The sequence below is a fragment of the Paramormyrops kingsleyae genome, chromosome 1 (genome assembly GCF_048594095.1).
Source record: "Paramormyrops kingsleyae isolate MSU_618 chromosome 1, PKINGS_0.4, whole genome shotgun sequence".
NCBI classification, from domain to species: domain Eukaryota; kingdom Metazoa; phylum Chordata; class Actinopteri; order Osteoglossiformes; family Mormyridae; genus Paramormyrops; species Paramormyrops kingsleyae.
The window spans coordinates 9,676,785-9,696,414 of NC_132797.1; the positions used below are offsets into that span (position 1 = coordinate 9,676,785).

Consider the following 19,630-nt stretch of genomic DNA (forward strand, 5'->3'; position numbering starts at 1 on the left):
AGTCCCGTGATCTCTGCTGCCTCTGGGGGCTGAGGGTCAGATCATGCAGGACTCACTCTGTTGGGGCTTGATATCTCATAACCGCTCTGAGAGGGGTTAGCAGATCCAGACCTGGGTCTCGCTCCATCGGGACCAGCCTAGGAGGGGCTTGGCCATGCAGGGATCACGTTTGGCAGCTCGGTAGGGAGAGATGAAGAAACACCTGCGGAATTTAATGGGTCGTATTTTATTCAGGAAAGCCGGTGCTTAAAGGGGTGGCTCGTAAAGAGAGACTCTCGTAAAGCATGTCGGCATGTTACGAAAGGCCAGGGAGTCGCTGGCATTAACTGGGACACCCCAATCTATATGGAAGGTGCCAAGAAACACCATTAGAGAAAGTACATCATATAGTGAAAGTACATCGTATAGACCCCCAACCCAGAGCAATCAGGGGCCCTTGGAATCTCCCTAACTTCCCCTCTCTTTCAGGTGCCCCTGCCCCCTCCTCCACATATATGCCCCCCCCCCACGACTAGTACAGTTGCACAATGTCCTTTTGAAGGAACCCCAGCCATATATGCCCGTCACTGTCTGTGATCAGTCCACAGTCCAGTACTGCGCTCACTAAGCTCACTGTATCCAGTGTTCTCCAGTGGCTGCTCCCGTTGTCCTCCAGGGCTGGTCACAGAAACATGAGATTTACAGCATGAATGTTGAGTTGCATGTTCTCCCTGTGTTCCACCTGGTACTCCGGTTTCCTTCCGCAAGCAGTTAGATTAAGTGGGGTCTCTGAATTTCCCAAGCTTTGCTAATATGGGTGTGTGTGTGTGTTTGCCCTGTGATGGACCGGCACCCCGTCCAGGGTGTCCCCTCCCTGTGCCCTTTGATGGACTGGCATCCCATCCATGGTGTCCCCTCCCTGTGCCCTTTGATGGACTGGCATCCTGTGCAGGGTGTCCCCTCCCTGTGCCCTGTGATGAACTGGCATCCCATCCATGGTGTTTCCTCCCTGTGCCCTGTGATGAACTGGCATCCTGTGCAGGGTGTCCCCTCCCTGTGCCCTGTGATAGACTGGAATCCTGTGCAATGTGGGTTCCCCTAGTTACCCTCACCAGGATGAACGATTAAGATGAGTCTGTCTGCAAAGAAACCTCAAAGCAGGCAGGGGTGAGTTTCCCGAAGCGTTCTTAACGCTACGTCGTTCTTAAGTTCTGTGTTAAAAGATAGAACTAACGAACGACGTAGCGTTAAGAAGGCTTCGGGAAACTCACCCCAGGTCAACAGCAGGTCGGAACGTACATATGTGTGAGGACTCTGTATGGGGTTTAATAGCTTGGAAAAGCATTTTCAGGAGGATTGAGGATTTTCCATTCTCCTTTTGGAAACACTGAAGGTCTGTTTATGTGGGAATAAAGCAGTAATTTGGTCTTCAACCTGATCACTGGGATTGAAGCCTTTTGTTTGTGTATTCAGTATGCGTCCTACTGTTAAAGTCCCTCGCAATCTGCTTACCCTGCCGTTTGAGACTTCGCCTGAAATTAAATCACCTGTTTGTCTGCCTCTTTAAGGCATGCGAAACCCATGTCACGTTTTAATCTTTTAACGACCCGGTAAGAGATATCAGAGTTAAGGGATTGACGTGCTGCGGAGGACAATTATGCGAAAAGATATACCTACTGAAGGACATTATTTGTGGTCAAGTGCCGCAATAATATGATATTACAGCTTGTCGGCATAGGTAGTAATCGAATCCGTCTGAACAGTTCGTTTTACACTAAATACGCACAGTTAAATACACTTTCACCCTGTCCGCTTCTCATGGTAATGATGCCATGCGCTTAAATTTGATTTAACACAATGCATTATGGACAGAGTTGACCATATATTCGTGTTATACACGGATCTTTTTATTTGAGACCGTTAGAAAATTATAATAAATGTCATTAGCCATAATTTTCGAAAAGTGATCGGAGGAAATAAGACATTAAAGCAGAAATGCAACCGTTCGGCGTGGCGGGGGGGAACGGAGACGGGGAGGACGTAGTAAGACCTCGGTGAGCAACTTTGCGCTGGTTCTGCGCTCTTCCTGACTCTCTGCGAGGGCTCATACAGCTACCTGTATGCCTGCACTCTCCCGGGGAATTCGTCTTTTAATGTATCTTTAAGGGTTTTCTGAGCCTGGACCTTGTAGCGTTCGGGGAGTTGCGCTTCTCGACTCCCTTCACATCGGCGCATCTGCAGTGCTGCTCCCGCCTGCGCTCCCGACCTGCGCCGGATCTCCAGGAGCTGCTTCCCTCTTCCCGAAGAGTTGCGGATCCAGACGTTGGGGCTACGCCGTGCTTTCTGACTGAGAGCGGGGGCTGCCATCCGCCTGCTTGATGCACAGAGATTTCGCAGCCCGTTTTCCGTGCTGCTGCGGAGAATACGCCATCTCACGGATCGCTGTAAGCGCGCATCTCAGCAGCATCTTCAACGGCGGATCCCTGGGAGATGCGCTCCTTCTGACATGCCACGGCTCCGGCAGCGGAGCGATGACAACATGCGGTTTTTAGGGATTACCGTGACCGGGGGGCCCCTGCGCTGGTGACACTCACTCATCCCCTTTTCGTCCAGGGAAACTTGCTTCGATGGCTTCGTCTCCCAGGTTGAGTCATCGGAAGGACCCCAGCACCTGGCCGAGAATGTCCTCAACTTTGTGGGCTGTGGTGCTACTGATCAGCCTCCTGATCCTATACTGCGGTAGGTGCTTCACACATACGCTGTTTTCCGCGGCTGAAGGCTGCTTCAGCGAAACGGCTGTGTGCGCGTGTCATTACACTGTATTAGCGAAAGATCTACAGACGCATTCAAACCTACATCACGGCACCTCAAAAGTATCTAAGTAATCTTATTTATATCTAGTTATGTAATATATGTATACATATAATATATGTATTATTATCATTATTGTTGTCATCAGTGTTACTGTTTAATGTGCTGTAGAGGCAGGTTTAGTTCTGTTATTTTATCCCCGGCACAGTCTGTAGGACCAGGTGCTGCAGGTAGCAGCCCCCCTCCCTCCAAGTGCCCTTGTTATTCAAATTAACCTTGTTAATTCCATCTGCTCCGTGACCGTCTTTCTCGGCGATAACAGTCCTCAGGTGTGGCTGCCTCCCACCTGTCCCGCGTGTAGTTCACGCCCTTACAGCCCCACGGGAAACGCTCCCGCAAATGAAATGTGCTTTTGTGTAATAAAAGCCTTTCCAGCAGAGAGAAGCCAAGATCATTAAAGGTCTTTACTTGTTTAGACAGCGAGACTGAATCGAAAGTAAAATAACCACAGCTCATGTATAAACCCCCCAGAACATATTCCCTCTGTAAGTTAAAGGGGATGGGAGTCATTTCAGCCTAGTGTCCTGCTTCCAGCCAAATGGTGGTGTCTTGCCGGACCGGGTTCCTTGTCTAGTTCGGCTCAGAGGCCCCGCTGGCTGAGTGTGATGGAGAAGTCTGAGACGTCATGGTGTGTGTGTTTTGGGTTTGAGGGGGTGGGATCTGTGTGCTAATAACAGCTGGAGGGGAGTGGGTGGGGAACCTCATCGGATAAACTACAAAAAATGCTGATTCTCGGACGAGCATTTAAAGCCGTGGCACGTTAGGAATGCTGATTTTCTTCACAGATTATCTGCAAATATATTGTAAATATGGGGGGGAGGGGTGGGGAGTCATTTATGAACCCAATTTACCAGGTAAAGGGCAGGTATGATGTGTCTCTGATATCACCGCTCTATAGCTAACTGCTAGGGTGAGTGCAAGATGCAGGAACAAGGCGGCTTTTCAGTGTTGGGTTCTTCTCTCGTTTTGGTTCTACCTGGACCTTTTGGGTCTCTCTCCCTCTCTCTCTGGAGGTGGCTTCATCTCCTGTTCCCATGCATTCGGCATATTCGGCCAGCAGTCAAAGACAAAGGCAGGCTCATCGTTTCACACTCCTGGTTTTTAATCTCTGCATTTGGCCTGAGCTGTGTCTGCCATCTGAAACACCGCCTGACCCCCCCACGCTCCCTCAGATCGGCCTGGCTGCCTGGCCGGGTTCCCTTCACACGGTAAGACCAGGGTCAGGATCTGGTTTGTTCAGAAACAGCATCTCGCGCAGGTGAGGTGGGAAGGTCAGGGCTCGGCCGGTGTGCGAGGGTGGAGAATGAGATCGCCGGCTGTGATTGGCTGGGTTCTAGGGCCGCCGGACCACGGGAGCGTGTGGCCGTGCTGTGTTGTGATTAATTTGTTGAAGATGTGCGGACGGGCAACACTGACCCACCGAAAAAAAATTTAAAAGTCCAGGCCTGTCTGGGGGCAATTTTATCCAGGATCAGAATAAAAAGGGATGATTTATTTTGACTTACATCATCAACACCATTACAAGGCACACACACAAACACACACACACAGGTTTATATACATATCTTTATGCAGACCATCCATTCATTTTTATTGGCAAAACCCAAACTATAACAACCTTAACCCCTACCCAGCCCTAATCTTAACCATAAGTAACCGAACAAAATTTATATATTATTACATATTTGTAATAAATTGAGTTTTCCCTTATGGGGACCCAAAAAATGTCCCCACAAGGTCAACATAACAGGTTTTCTTCACATTTGGTCCCCATGAAGTAATATATACATGCCCCCCCTCCCCCCTCACACACACACAAAGGCACTAGTCTATATCAGATTGTCACATAAAGGTATTTCCATGGGGTTACTCAGTGACAGCCATGAAATTGTGTTTCTAGGGCAGGGCAGAATGAGGTGAATGGGGGGGGGGGGGGTGTCCGGTGGGGCAGGGTGGCATTGAACTCTGAGTCACACTGAATGTCGAAACGATGCAGAGGGTGAATTTGGTGCTGATTAGAATGGCGTTCCAGTTCTTTAGCTGGGCTTGGGGTCAAATGCAACTTAAGCTTCTCACTAAACCCCCGGCTGCGTTTACAAGACGGTAGAGAGGAGACGGTACTGCAGGCCAAATGCAGACACTAGCCTGCAAAGGTCAGGCCTTACCTGGCGCCACTCCTGTCACCGCTTATGTATATGGGATGGCATGTAGAGGTATCCTCTAAACAACTCATTGTTGATCTGTGGGCTAGCGCCCCCGTCTGGCCGCACTGTGACGGCAGGCTGTTTTTAATGCCTTACTCCTGTTTGCTATCTGCCCGTCTTTGCTGTTGAATCTAAACCAGCCGGGATAAAAAGCTGGCAGCCCAGGGTGATCTGTCAGCTTTTTGTGTATCGTGGAGAAGTTTAAAGGCTGCAGGATACATAATGCATGAAGCTGCTTGAGTTCATGAGCGATTAATTCAGCTTTAGCGCATTTCGGTCGACTGGAGCTCGGTGCAGACGCAAAAAATTAACCGGCTATTAGCGATAATAATTATAAAAAAATGACTATTCTGCGGACTGCAGAAAATTGTGACCACAGTGTTGTGACCCGTATTATGTAAATGGTATCAATTATTTATGCGGCACAGTTATAATCAGCTCTAATATTTAAAAGCTTTTTAATACCAGCCAGGAATTTTTAATGAAAGTAAATAGCTTAGGATTGCAGATGCCAGAGCCTTCGCCAGAGACGAGCAGACGGGCATCAGGCTGGTTAAAAGGGCTTCTGCTGTGACCTGATACCGGTGTCGCTCACGCGCCCCCGCCAGACCTGTTTATCCACCACACATTCATCTGTATTAGTGATAGAAATATGCTGTTTTCCTGCTCCGGGCTGGACGAATAGCAGATGTTATGCGATTTAAACCTGACAGGTCGACAAATCAACTTTCTCATAATGAAATATGAGACAATCACATGAAGCTTCCCTGAGTTTTGCTTTTATATCTTTACGGACCACTATAAGTATGACATTTCTTTCTTTTTTATTTGCACACGCACCATGCGTGAAATCCTGTGTCACTCGTAGATGTTCGTTGCTGTTCCGCAGGGGGGCGGGATGCCCCAGGGCCAATTCCAGCTCACGGGCAAAGCCGCTGCATGAGAAGCTCCGCGGCGCTCAAGCACCCGCCCCAAAAACTCACACGCCGCGGCCCCGCCTCTGTCAACCCGGGGAAACAATTTGCTCTCGGAGGTCTGTTTGCTCATCCTAAATCAATATTGAATTTTCCAATACATGGAAAGAGCTAATGGAAAAAACCTTAGCATGACATTTTTTTGTAAGCGTTTCTACTGATAAGTTGCCTAGAGAACATGAAATGACTGCATTGAGTGAAAAACACCATCAACTTGTTTTTTTCCTTTGCCTCCAAACAAGGATGGAAATTCACCCCAGAAATATTTCAATATCCCATTGTCAGCACAAAAGACAGTATGGGATTGTTATTACCTTACACAGCTTTCTAGAGGTGGGAACATCGGGACCGGTTTGCGTGGATGAAGCACCGCTGTGTTATTGAATTTTCCGCTTAACGGACTTTAGTTACCGCAGATACCATTATGAGGGAGATCTGACCACATTGTGCTGAACGTAACCGGTTTCAAGTAAAAATATGAAGGAACAACAGAGGCGTCTCACGGAATCTGTCTGTCTGTTGGCCTATCAATGTTGAACCACTTCATACCGATAAATGTAGACTGTTTTATGGTCTGCTTCTTGCCTACTTCATTGCAATTCCATTTGGGTTTTATTTTAATGCTTTACTTCATTTAAAATGTTCCGTAAATTTAATAATCCAATTGGAATTAAGTTGAGCGGGTTTAGGCTGATGTATTTGTTACAAACCGAACAGTCTCATTTAGTGATTATCAAAGGGCCCGTGTTTCTCGGCGTTTAGACATTAAAAGAGGAAAGGATATCATTCAGTGTTATCGATGTGTTTATGACCCCTAAAGTTGGGAAAACGTTTTTAAGAACATTAAGAAAAGTTTCAAAAGATAGAAAGAAAGATAAAAAATCAATACCGTTATCTGTGGGAGTTGGACCGCCGTGTGCCGGGCTCTGCTACTTGTGCAGCTTCTGTTCGGGGGCTTTTAACACTTTTTAAATGACTTAATTAATTTCTTTGAGGTTGTCATTTAAAAACATACGAAGATCAGTTAAGCGATAAACACGCGTAGGTAAACAGCATGGGGTCGCCTCCATTACATCTGAAGGGGACGTATCCCCCTCACATTTCATAATTATTCGTTTGGACCCCCCCCCCCCCCCACATTTAACATAAAAAAATAGTTTTATGCCAGTGTGTCCCCCCCACATTAAAAATGTTTCCGACGCCCCTGGTAAACAGGCATGTTTATGGTAATAATTAAAACTGCCACATTGTATTATAATGAATGTAAAGTAGTTTTGATGGTTATTATAACATTTACCGCATTTTTTAATCTATTGGGGAGTAATTATTGGATTTTGGGGACCCTTAAGCTTAATTACTATTAAAATTAATGGGATTTATGTTGTCGATTTACGCATTTTAGGCTTACGAACGGCTTTTCAGGACCCATCATGTTAGTAAATCGAGGGATTACTTGTATACTTCCATATAAATTGTGTCTCATGCAATGAGCTGGATTATTGTATTACAATTTGACCCAGAACATTAATTTTTGAGATTTATACTTCGGCTATTAAGATTTATAAGTCGTTTGACTAACAAGATCAGAGCTTAGAGGAACAGACCGAGTTTGATGAATCTGATGAATAAAGTGTTATATTCTTCAATTCGTCACGGGCATCATCCATTACGTTTGCGGCACCTTAAGCCCACGGAAGGTGAACGGCGTAATTAGAGTGTAATTGTGCGGAAACGCGCCGGGCCGCGTCGCGCTCCCGACGCTTTCCACGCGCTCCCGACGCTCTCCGCAGCAGCTGTTTCACGCGCCTCGCTCACAGGGGACAGCGCTTTGTCAACATGTTAGGGGCAGCAGGGTTTATTAAAAGTCCTTATAGCCTACAGCAAAGAGTCCACAGCAGATCTGTAGCTCCTTCCTGTGGCCCTGCTTTAGCCCGGTGCAGACTCTTGCGTTTGACGGCATGGTTGCCGAACGGTGCCGGAGACAACGGAGGAGCCAACGAAACTTGGAACAGACGGGATGGACAGATGAGGTAATAAATGTTAATCTAAATGCAGCACAGAAAAAGTCAGACCAAGAAAGGAAGGCCAATTTCAAATTAGAACAAACATATGAAATGGAAACAGTTGGGAGGGTTTATCTTGAGAGGGTAGAGGCTTGATTTACAGCTGCCTGGTGTGGCTGGGAAGATGATGGTCTGCAATAATAAACCAGTCACCTTTCCAGAGCCTCCTGTGGCGGCCGCCTACGGGTGCAATGCTGAGGTACAGCCTCTCCTCGCCTTGCGAGGGGGGGGGGGGGGTGTCACCCAGAAGCCGTGTCTCCATGTTTTATAATGTTTAAACTCTGCTTAGACCCCAACCACAGACCGTCAGTTTGTATGAGTAGCGCTTACATGGGTGTAGGTTGTCATGGAAACAATTAGCTGAGAGAATGTTGGGTAATTCTCGCGGCGCAGGGGACAAGTGAGCGTCCAAATTCCCTGCCTCGTCTCTGAGGCTTCAGGTCGGAGGTCTGTTTTTTCTCTTTTTTTTTTTTTTTGGGGGGGGGGGGGGGTGACCGATGGGATTGAGCACAGCCGCTGAGTGACCCCGAAGTCGATAGAGGCACCATGGCTGGGGTTAAGCTCCGGTCACGTGGGGCTGGGGGGAGGGGGGAATTGTACTGCTTTTCCTTTCCTCTGCTTACCTTTGGGGCTACAGTTACACAAAAAAGAGCACGTTTCACATTAACTAATTACACGTGCCACTGTTTTAGTTAGTTCCTGAAGCAGATACATTTGTCTCATTCTGAAGCCATTCATTTGTCGGATAGCACAGGAAGTAGCTTGAGAGCACCTCCTTCTGGCCAGGTGCCACATGTTGCATTACCCTCCTGCGTGCGAAGCTGACAGCTTCTCCATCGCATTACCCTTCGGTATGTGGCCCGGTTTTATCAGTGCGGGGACTGTGGTGCCGTTGGCCTCTCTGTTGCATTACCCACCCACATATGGAGCCCCTGGACTCTCTGTCGCATTACTCTCCTGCATGCGACACAACATTGCAGTGACCAAGGTGCCGCAGGTCTCCCTATTGCATTACCCTCCTGCGTACAGAGTCGCCGGACACTCCGTCGCATTACCCCCCTGCGTGCAGAGCCACCAGATTCTCTGTTGCAATACTCTCCTGCATGCGACACAGCTTTAACATTGCGGTGTCGTCAGCCTCTCCGTCGCATTAACTTCCCGCATGCAGTGCGGAGACTGGGGTTCTTGTGGCCTCTCTGCCATTATCGACAAACAGCTGCTTGACTTTCTGATGAGAAACAGCAAATAGGCTAATTAAACGCAATGGAGACAGCTAGTAAACAAACTTTCTGCCAGTGTGGGGCGCTGTCCATATCTGAGGACCTCTTCAACCTAGAGAAGCAAGCAGCCTACCTCTCAGTTCCAGTGTGTAAAGGACCCCTGGGTCCCCCAGTAAGGGACCAGTGGAGTATTTTGATTATTTCTGGTATACTTGAAAATGCTGTCATATCTCAGACTACTTATGTTTTTAGAAATCTCCTTGCAGTCTAAATCCTTTTTTCAATGCTGAGTATCTGCAGCATGTCTTACCAGTCGCATTGACAAGCCAAGACGCTACATGCTCACTAGCGACCGTCAGTTTTACACACTGTGAATATTTAGTCTCTGTGAGTTATTTAGTCTCTGGTCGTATTTACTTCCCACGTGCCACCGGGCCAGGAATCCGCCCAGACGTCAGCATTAATCTGCTCATATGATCCTATGTTGGTCCCGTCAGTGTCCAGTATAGCTTCAGCTTGGATCAGGCACATTGTCCAGTAAATGAGGACGGAACATATTTTTAAGACTGGAAAGTAAGAATTATGTCATATTATATTTGTCTGACTCTAGTGTGCGGTTCTGTCCTCCTTCAGGTCCCACGTCAGGGTAAAATTAGCCCTTGTTCTCTGGCCCAATTTGGCATTTGGATTGTTGGTCTGCTTGTTGCCCAAAACAGCAGAGGAAAACAGTTGCAGACGAGTGTCCCTAGGGGGCGCCTCACCCAGGCTGGGGGCCTGGCGCTCGTCTCGTGTGCTCATGGATGTGAGAAGAACTCGGGCTCTGACAGACACGGCAAGGAAAGAGCTCACAAGATATTTATTTGGCTAAAGCCAGATAATTCCAGAGGATCCATGTGGACACGTGTGCCGTAGTTTCAGGAATTTTCCCTTCAAGTCCCTTATTGCTCCAAACCCACGTTCTCTCGCTATAGCAGTGATGGAATGTTTCTCCGTTACAGTGACAGCAGTGTTTGAGTAATAAGCCCGGCAACTCGGCCTTGAAATATTAATTACGGCGCTGCAACTGAAATCCAGTTAATACCGGTTTTATGAGTTTGCCAGGAAAATTAATGCAACTTCTGGATAATAATGCGATTCTTCTGAGGTGCAGCCAGCCATTGTTTTATGTCTCAGTATTTGCTTAGCTTAATGAATGTTAAAGTTTTCATAAAGGAATTAATAAGACGGGCCACAGCGATGTTTACACAGTGTGGTAGGGCTTTCCCGTCATCAGCGTGGGCTGTGTCGTAAACTATGCTCTACACAGCACTGTGTGGTCGTGTTCGCCTTGTTCAAAGAATTTTTTGGACCTCTGCTCTCTAAAAAGTGCGACTGCATTTGGAAAGTCACAGCAACTTACCTGTGGGAAAAGCTTGTTTAGTTCTGCATCGTTTTTAATTCTCTGTCATGTTTACAACATCGTGGTGATTTTAATGCAGTTAAATGATGGATGGTGGAATAACGAATTGACGACTTAAAAAATGGAGAAACAGCAATGTGTATAACAGCCAGGACCACAGGAAGGCAGCATTTTTCATATTTATTTAACAAGACAAGAAAACGCACTCCTGAGAACAGTGACAAAGAAGACCGTATTGTTTAAAGTATCGATTTTAAATGGTATCCTTTTGTTTCTGTTAGTCGGTCCATTGAAGTAAGTCATTAATTTTGAGTAACGTATGGAATGCAGAGTGTGCGTCGTGAGTCACTATCGCAGCAGTGCAGGGATCGTGCAGGGATCGTGCAGGGATTATCCCCCGTTTGTGCTCCCGTCACACACTACTGGATCACACTTTTGTAATGACAGTGTCACAGAGCTGCCGGTGCATAGCGTCGGAAAACCTGGGAAATAATCGGAAAAATAAAGATCGGAAAGGCAGACGCAGACACAACAGAGGAGAACTACCTCCATAGTGCAGTAACTGGCCTTTGTAGATTCCTAGTGTGGAATTGTGTTGAAGTGCTGTGAGCATCATTCAGGCCACGTCTTAAAGTAAGTTCCTTGGAGGTTTAGCCGTACAGTGAAGCGAGCTAAAGACACAAAATTACATTAAGTTGGGTCTATGAATTTCCCAAGCTTTGCTAATATGGGTGTGTGTGACCTATGAAGAACTGGCATCCCGTCCAGGGTGTCCCCTCCCTGTGCCCTGTGATGGACTGGCATCCCATCCAGGGTGTCCCCTCCCTGTGCCATGCGATGGACTGGCATCCCATCCAGGGTGTCCCCTCCCTGTGCCATGCGATGGACTGGCATCCCATCCAGGGTGTCCCCTGGCTAATGTCAGACAATATTACAGCAACTTTGACATCAGAAAAATGAATCAGGCAGTCCTGCAGTCCCGTCACTCGCCACACGGGAGTCATTCCCTACCCAACGTGGGAACCTTTGCTTTTTGCATTAAGCACTGGCATTAGATTGTTTTGGAGGGAAGGTCCTGCTGGTGCTCTTGCTGGATTGGTCGGGGTTTTGGTTATGGCCAATCAGGAGCCAGCAACCCTCAAGTCAGGTGACTGAGAAAGCATCTATCTTTTCCTTTCACCCCCCCTTTGAAGCCACAGCAGTCGCTGTCGCTTGCAGGCCAACTAAGCTATTGAGTCATAGCCTGTGTTACAGACGCTTCCCAAACCGAGCCAGTCCCAGCCTGACGTACTGTACCAGTCATGCTCTCCCCACCTAGATAGGGCTAAAGCTGCCTACACTGTGCTGATTTTTGGGTCTTATGCCCAAAACAGGTGAAAACGACTTGTTCTCTAAATGTGATCCGAAGGCAGCGAACACCCCAGGCTGTTATCTGCCCCGTAAAAGCTCTGCGGGGATTTGCTGTGTGACACATCTTCAGCGGTGTCTTTACGGTGCCCCTGGCGTCCTGCACCCGGCCACCAGCCCCAAGCTCTGCCTGGCCCGAGCCATTGTGGCTAAATGAAATTAGCTTGCAGCTAAATGCGTTAGTTGTGCCAAAACGGGGCTCGCCTCCGCTGAATAATGAAAGGAAATTGCTCTCTCGTCTTGTTCTGGAATGTGCTGTGGTAAACCAATTTAAGGAAAGCTTTCAGAGCTGTTACGTAACCACGGCCGCTTCCGTCCCGCATTAGCGCTGCTGCCACCCCTTTATGTTTGGGGTCCTGCGCTCCCACAATGCTCTGGCTGTTTTTCCGTGGGAGTAAGATGCAAACTCGCAGCGTGGTCTGGAAGCTGGCCGGAGCCCATTGCTGTAAACAGCAAGAGACACTCCTAATGGTGACATTTTTAAGTGCCAGCGGGGGCCATTGCGGTTTGTGTACATCGGTGTGGGCCTAGTATCACACAGACCTCAGCCATCCCATAATGAACGCGCACCTATCCTGCAGCGAGTTGCTACGCTGACACTCCGGTTCACCCTGGGATGCTGCCAGTGGACCGTTGAGTGATGTCTCACACTGATTGGTTTTGATTTTGACCAGCTTTTCTGATATTAGCTTCTAGCAATGTGTCATGTAGCTCTTGCTCCGCTGCTAATTTACACCTGGTCACTCAGGAAGCTCCACCTTGCAGCACTTGTACCTAAGCTGGCTATTTGACAGTTGTACACTTGTGATGTGCCATCTGCCTTACTTGTACAAAAATCAATGTATATGTAAAGGTTAGGAGTTCTCCTCATTTCTCTGGTGCCTGTACCCATGCATAATGTGTGGCTCAGTAAATAGCTGCAGTGTCTCCATGTGCAGGCCTTAAAATAACCCACAGAGCAGAGGAGGCCTCCAGGACTAAGTCAGCCTGCATCTCGCAGATCGTGGCTCACGGCGTGCAGCAAACGTAGACCCACTTTCTGGGATGGATGGATTCAGCATAAGAATCAGAATCTACATTATCCAGCCATTACTTAGTATAACAGGAGATACAGCATGTTTCTTAACCAGTTTAAATCGTGCCTTGAGCTGAGACAGTGTGTGGCTTTAATGCCGGGTTTCTCCCTTGAGTAATGTTTGAAGAAGCCACGTTTGTTCAGAATGGTTTATGTCTTGATCACCTATCAAAGAGTTATCATTCTGCACAGAATACTGGTCAAATTACACCATCAAAAGAAATTGTACAAGTTCATTGCTAACTGTGTGTTCTGTTATACAGAATATAGCTTTAGGCTGTTTATATGGAGTCAAATTTCTTTTATTGGTTTAACTATACACAGTCCTTCAAGTCTGTCCTGGATAAGAGGTTGGATGATGATGATGGATGTATGGTTTATATCTAGATGCTAATCTGTGACCTTAGCCATTGTGCTCTCTGTTAGCTCCTCTAGGCTCAGAGTGGCCAGTATTCTGTGAATGTTGCATTTTTTAAGATTACCTCTGAAACACTAACTGCCCCGAGATTGTCCATCAATGTTTGTCCAGAAATACGTACTGCACCTCCTCATGGTGTGTACATTCCACACTGATACAGGGAGGAGGAGATAGGCAAAGGGTGGAGGAGCTGGGAGCAGGGGGAGGAAGGATGGGAGGAGGAACTGGGAGGAGGGAAAGGGAACAGGACCTGGGAGGAGGAGCTGTGAGGCGGGGATTGGTGGAGGACCTGGGAGGAGGGGATGGGAGGAGGAGCTGTGAGGAGGGGATGGGAGGAGGACCTGGGAGGCGGGAAAGAGAACAGAACCTGGGAGGAGGAGCTGTGAGGAGGGGATTGGTGGAGGACCTGGGAGGAGGGGATGGGAGGAGGAGCTGTGAGGAGGGGATGGGAGGAGGGGACATGGCTGCTATGGAAGTTGCCAGGATGCTCTGGGGTCCAAGCATTTCAGTTCCAGCTCTGACAGGCTTCCAGGACAGCGGTCTGACATGGAGGCCACACTCCGCATTGATGTGGGGAGGGGCTTTGCCACCATGGGGCCCCAGGCCTGGGAACCAACACTTACTATGATTCTGCCTGTCTGCTGACCAGAGCGACACCTGGCCCTGTGTTGATAAAGGGCAGCCTGGGCCTCCCAGGGGGCTCCTCGGTTTATGCCGATAATGGCCCGGCTGGGTTGGGGAGATGATCATGCTAGATAAACACGCCGCGTCTTCCTGGTCCTGCAGCGGGTCGTCGCCTTACCCCCGCCCCTGACAAAAACATGAAACATCCACCACACACCCTCCATGCTCTGGATCTGCTCCTATGGCCCTGGCTAAACAAAGGCTTGATCACATGAAGGAGGAGAAATGCTTCACAGAAGCATCTGTTCTGGCTGGTTCCCCTGGCCCAATCTCAGCTGTACCGGGGTCATTTCTCATCGATTACATTTCTGGACTTCACACTACTGACAGGGGCAACCTCTGGTACTGAAAAGCCTCTGGCTCCATATAGAAAAACACTCCCATGTCGCTTAGCACACGGCTGCAGGTGGTCTGGGCAGACAACATTGGCGTAGAGGGGAGCTTTGCTGGTAAGCATTGCTACTCCCCATAAGAGCGAAATCACTGGGCCCATGAGGTCCATTGGGGTGTGTGTACAGAGGTCTGGCCATCTGGGCAAAGAGGGCAGTGAAATAGCCTGTAAAAAGCACTTAGTGAATCTGGAGGCATTTTTTCTGGTTATTGTGGGGCCTTCAGAGTGACGCATCGCCCTTCAGAATCTATGGGGTCCAGAGCACAGAGCCGACAGGATATGCAGAAACTGGCCAGCGGTCATGGGCTCTCTGACCCAGGGAGGGAGCAGTGATAAATAAATGATCGACAGGAGAGTCTTCCAGTCAGATCTGTTTCAGAAGGATCTCATTATCCTGTCTGTTTTCTGCAGAATGAGGTTTTCTGACTTTCCCAAGTTCAGCACAGGTGATCAATAATGCTCTTGGTGATGTGGACTAAGAAGAATGAAGCAGGTTCGCTAAAGTGGTACACATAGACCGACATCTCCCACTCCACTCAAAACCAAACACATCCGGCTGAGACTCGGTGAAAAAGTATTTTGTAATATATTATCTATGTATGTGGTAGTGGTCGTCTTCGGTTGGGAACGTTATTCTTTTTGGCACAATCTAAACATTTGACGACTTCTGTGAAATGAACATTGGTAGACTGTTTTACGCGTTAAAATGGTAGGTTACCAGTCACGATAAAACAACCGTGTGGCTCCCAACGTCCACGTCTTTATTTTCACATTCAAAAAAAAAAAACTTTATTGCTCCTCTGACCCATATTCCTTACGGCAGTCGCAAACTGGAGAAGCACTTTCCTGTATGATATGCTACATACATTTCAAATTATAATGGCAGGTTTAAAACAACATATTCTAACCATTTAATTAAACAAAAATTACACCATTCTATATAAATGGCGCTTACATATGTAATATGTATTTGTATTATTAAAATCCAGAAAATACCGAACAAATTCTCCCCAAAATTAAATTATGTAAAGGTTTTTCTGAACTTGCCAGTTCATTATGGGTTGGCAGATGGATCAGTCCAGATACAAGGCAGTTCCTGAAGATCCAGCACATGGCCAGACATGCCCCTCCAAACACACACAACCCTCCCTCCTTTGCTGATTCCCCCAGCAGCCTGGAGCTAGCCCCGCAGGCCTGCATTTTGCCCTGTGTTTTATCACGTTTACACAGTGTGTCCCACTGATCTCACATGCCCAGAGCTTCCAGTCATGAAAAACAGTCAGGAACCAGCCCTTGTGGTACCCACACCTGTATGGATCCTGTATTAAACTCTCAGCTAAATACCCTGGGAAGATAAGCTAGTGTAGTCCCTTTGTTTACAGGGAGAATATGGGCTCCTCACAGTGATAAGGCAGCTGAGGGCGTGTGAGAGTTGCAGTTTTAACGATGGCCCGTGGGCCTCACCTGCAGCTTGAGTTGGCCATTGTAATTATCGGGCCTGCAGCCTGTGCCAAGGGATGTTGTGCCCTTATCAGATCTGCTCCAGGTGTGTTTAGTTTATTTAAGGCCTGCTGATGCTCCCCGTGATCCGTGTTGCTTATCGCTCTGAGTGGAAGACTGATATGGTGGATGGATGGAAACAGAGCAGTGACTGTGAAGCGAATGTGAGCTGTCTTTCAGGATACCATGGAGGCGGCTTCATCGGCGACAGAGGCACACTTGTTTCTACACTCGTTCCCGCTATTGTTCCAGCTCTCATTCCCACTATTGTTCTTGCTCTTGTTCCACTTTTTGTCTCTGCTCTCATTCCTGCTCTTGTTCCCACTATTGTTCCAGCTCTACTTTCCGCTATTGTTCTTGCTCTTCTTCCCATTATTGTTCTGGCTCTCATTCCTGTTCTTGATCCCTCTATTGTCCCTGCTCTTGTTCCTGATATTGTTCCTGCTCTTCTTCCCACTCTCATTCCTGCTATCGTTTCCACTCCTGTTCCTGCTATTGCTCCTGCTCTTGGTTCCACTGTCTTCCCTGTTCATGCTCATGTTCCCGCGACTGTTGCTGCTCTAGTTTCTGCTATTGTTTGTGCTCATTCCTACTATTGCCCCTGCTCTAGATCCTACTATTGTGCCTGCTCTCAATCCCCCTCTCGTTCCTGCTCTTGTTCCCACTCTCATTTATGCTATTGTCCCTGCTCTCCTTCCCACTCTGGTTCTCGCTATTGTTCCTGCTCTCGTTCCTGCCGTCATTCTCACTCATTCCTGATCTTGTTCCTGCTCTCATTCCTGCACTCATTCCTTATTAAAATTTTGCCACCTGAATGCCCATTGTTCAATGAGCCTTTCAATATCAGCAGCTAAACTGGGCTTCATTTCAATTCAATTCAATTTTATTTGTATACCGCATTTTCTTAATATTACATTGTCTCAAAGTGCTTTACAGCAAGGAAAAACTCCCTAGAAGGAAGACACCTTGGGAGAAACCAGACTCAAAGGGGGAGCCCATCCTGCAGGGGCTGGCAGAGGAAACAGGAATGAGAGCAGGAATTAGAGCATGAACAATAGTGGGAATGGGAACAGGAACAATAGTGGGAACAATATCAGGATCAAGAGCAGGAATGAGAGCAGGGACAATAGTGGGGATGAGCACAAACAATAGCGGAAACTAGAAACTAGAGAATTCATGTTCGCGTCTCTTCTGTTTACATGTATGAAATTCTGAGCTCACAGGCCCAGTGTCCACCTGGCTGCTGAAATGCTCAGCTCATCCTTTCCTCCCTGAGCAGCAGGCCACAGCGGTGCTGGGTGAGGAGAGGGTAAGGCTTCCTCTGTCAGCCTGCCCTCCCCACCACCCCCCTCGCTCCTCTGAAGCCTTTGACCCCATTTCTGTGGTCTCACCTCCATCGCCGTGCAAATTACAGTCAGTTAATCCACCTTTCAGAGTATGCAGATTTTCTGTCTGCATAATTTCCTGCTTCATGAATAGAATTTTCTGGAACTTTCACAGACGCTTTTGTCTTCCCTTACATAGTGGTGCCCATAAAATGCTGATGGGGCATCGTGCTCTCTCAGCCTGCCTTCTTCACCCACCTGCCATTCGCTTTTTAATATTTCTCTCTTGTTTTGTCCTCTGTTAAACCCCCACCCCGTGGAGAGTTAAATCACTCCCTCCAGCTCTCCTTAGCTTCCAGGTGTGATTTCACTCCTGTATTCCCACCCCCCCCCATGACTCACAGGTGAGGTCTTCACACCTGGACTCTGGTTTGCAGTCAAGGACTCCAGTGGAGGTTAATGGTGGGGAGTGTGGTGCTCTGGGACTGCGTAGGGGGAGTCAGCTGAACTCGGAGACCAGGCAGGCCTACTGGGAAGGTTACTGGCACCCAAGTGGTTCTGAAATCATTATGATGTCATTACAGCAGTAACAGAGTATTTATGCTTTCCGGGTATCACCCTTATACACCCCTATATGGTTTTTGGGCTGTACTGCACGGTGCCCATTGCTGGCCATCACTGAGTGTTACTATTATTAAATTAACTTTACTTTATATAAAAACTATATGTGTCAAAGATGTTTGTGTAATTCAAAGTGCTTCTCAGATTCTTAGAGCTCTGTCTTTCTACTCTTATTGTGAATGTCGGCCACATTACCATCTGCAGCTGATATTATTATAGTAAGCTATTAAAATGCATGTACAGCAAGGCTAGACATAAACCTCACGACACATACAATGACTCTGATATATTCACTATAGCAACATTTATGAAAACAAAAACAGTTTAATGTGGTCTTATATATTACAGCTGATTAATATCCTCTCAGTGTGTGTCTGTGTGTGTATCAGTGCCTCTCAGTATGTGTCTGTGTGTATCAGTGCCTCTCAGTATGTGTCTGTGTGTATCAGTGCCTCTCAGTATGTGTCTGTGTGTGTATCAGTGCCCCTCAGTATGTGTCTGTGTGTGTATCAGTGCCCCTCAGGGTGTGATTGTGTGTATCAGTGCCTATCAATGTGTGTCTGTCTATATCAGTGCTATTCAGTGTGTGTCTGTCTATATCAGTGCTATTCAGTATGTGTCTGTGTGTATCAGTGCCTCTGATCAGTATGTGACTGTGTGTATCAGTGCCTCTCAGTATGTGACTGTGTATCAGTGCCTCTCAGTATGTGACTGTGTGTATCAGTGCCTCTCAGTATGTGTCTGTGTGTATCAGTGCCTATCAATGTGTGTCTGTCTATATCAGTGCTATTCAGTGTGTGTCTGTGTGTATCAGTGCCTCTGATCAGTATGTGTCTGTGTGTATCAGTGCTATTCAGTGTGTGTCTGTGTGTATCAGTGCCTCTGATCAGTATGTGTCTGTGTGTATCAGTGCCTCTCAGTATGTGTCTGTGTGTATCAGTGCCTCTGATCAGTATGTGACTGTGTGTATCAGTGCCTCTCAGTATGTGACTGTGTATCAGTGCCTCTCAGTATGTGACTGTGTGTATCAGTGCCTCTCAGTATGTGTCTGTGTGTATCAGTGCTATTCAGTATGTGACTGTGTGTATCAGTGCCTCTGATCAGTATGTGACTGTGTGTATCAGTGCCTCTCAGTATGTGACTGTGTGTATCAGTGCCTCTCAGTATGTGACTGTGTGTATCAGTGCCTCTCAGTATGTGTCTGTGTGTATCAGTGCCTATCAATGTGTGTCTGTCTATATCAGTGCTATTCAGTGTGTGTCTGTGTGTATCAGTGCCTCTGATCAGTATGTGTCTGTGTGTATCAGTGCTATTCAGTGTGTGTCTGTGTGTATCAGTGCCTCTGATCAGTATGTGACTGTGTGTATCAGTGCCTCTCAGTATGTGACTGTGTATCAGTGCCTCTCAGTATTTGACTGTGTATCAGTGCCTCTCAGTATGTGACTGTGTATCAGTGCCTCTCAGTATGTGTCTGTGTGTATCAGTGCCTCTCATTGTGT

The 19,630-nt window shown here is 47.5% G+C and overlaps 1 protein-coding gene across 1 annotated transcript in view; it reads left to right on the top strand.

Annotated features, from left to right (window-relative positions):
* The first annotated feature begins 2,132 nt into the window (after positions 1–2,132).
* tafa5 (TAFA chemokine like family member 5) overlaps positions 2,133–19,630 on the top strand; it is a 57,413-nt gene continuing 39,915 nt past the window's right edge. Inside the window, exon 1 of the mRNA XM_023830201.2 lies at positions 2,133–2,718. Within this exon, the coding sequence (XP_023685969.2) occupies positions 2,607–2,718 (112 nt within the window). The 5' untranslated portion in view covers positions 2,133–2,606. The remainder of the gene's footprint in view (positions 2,719–19,630) is intronic.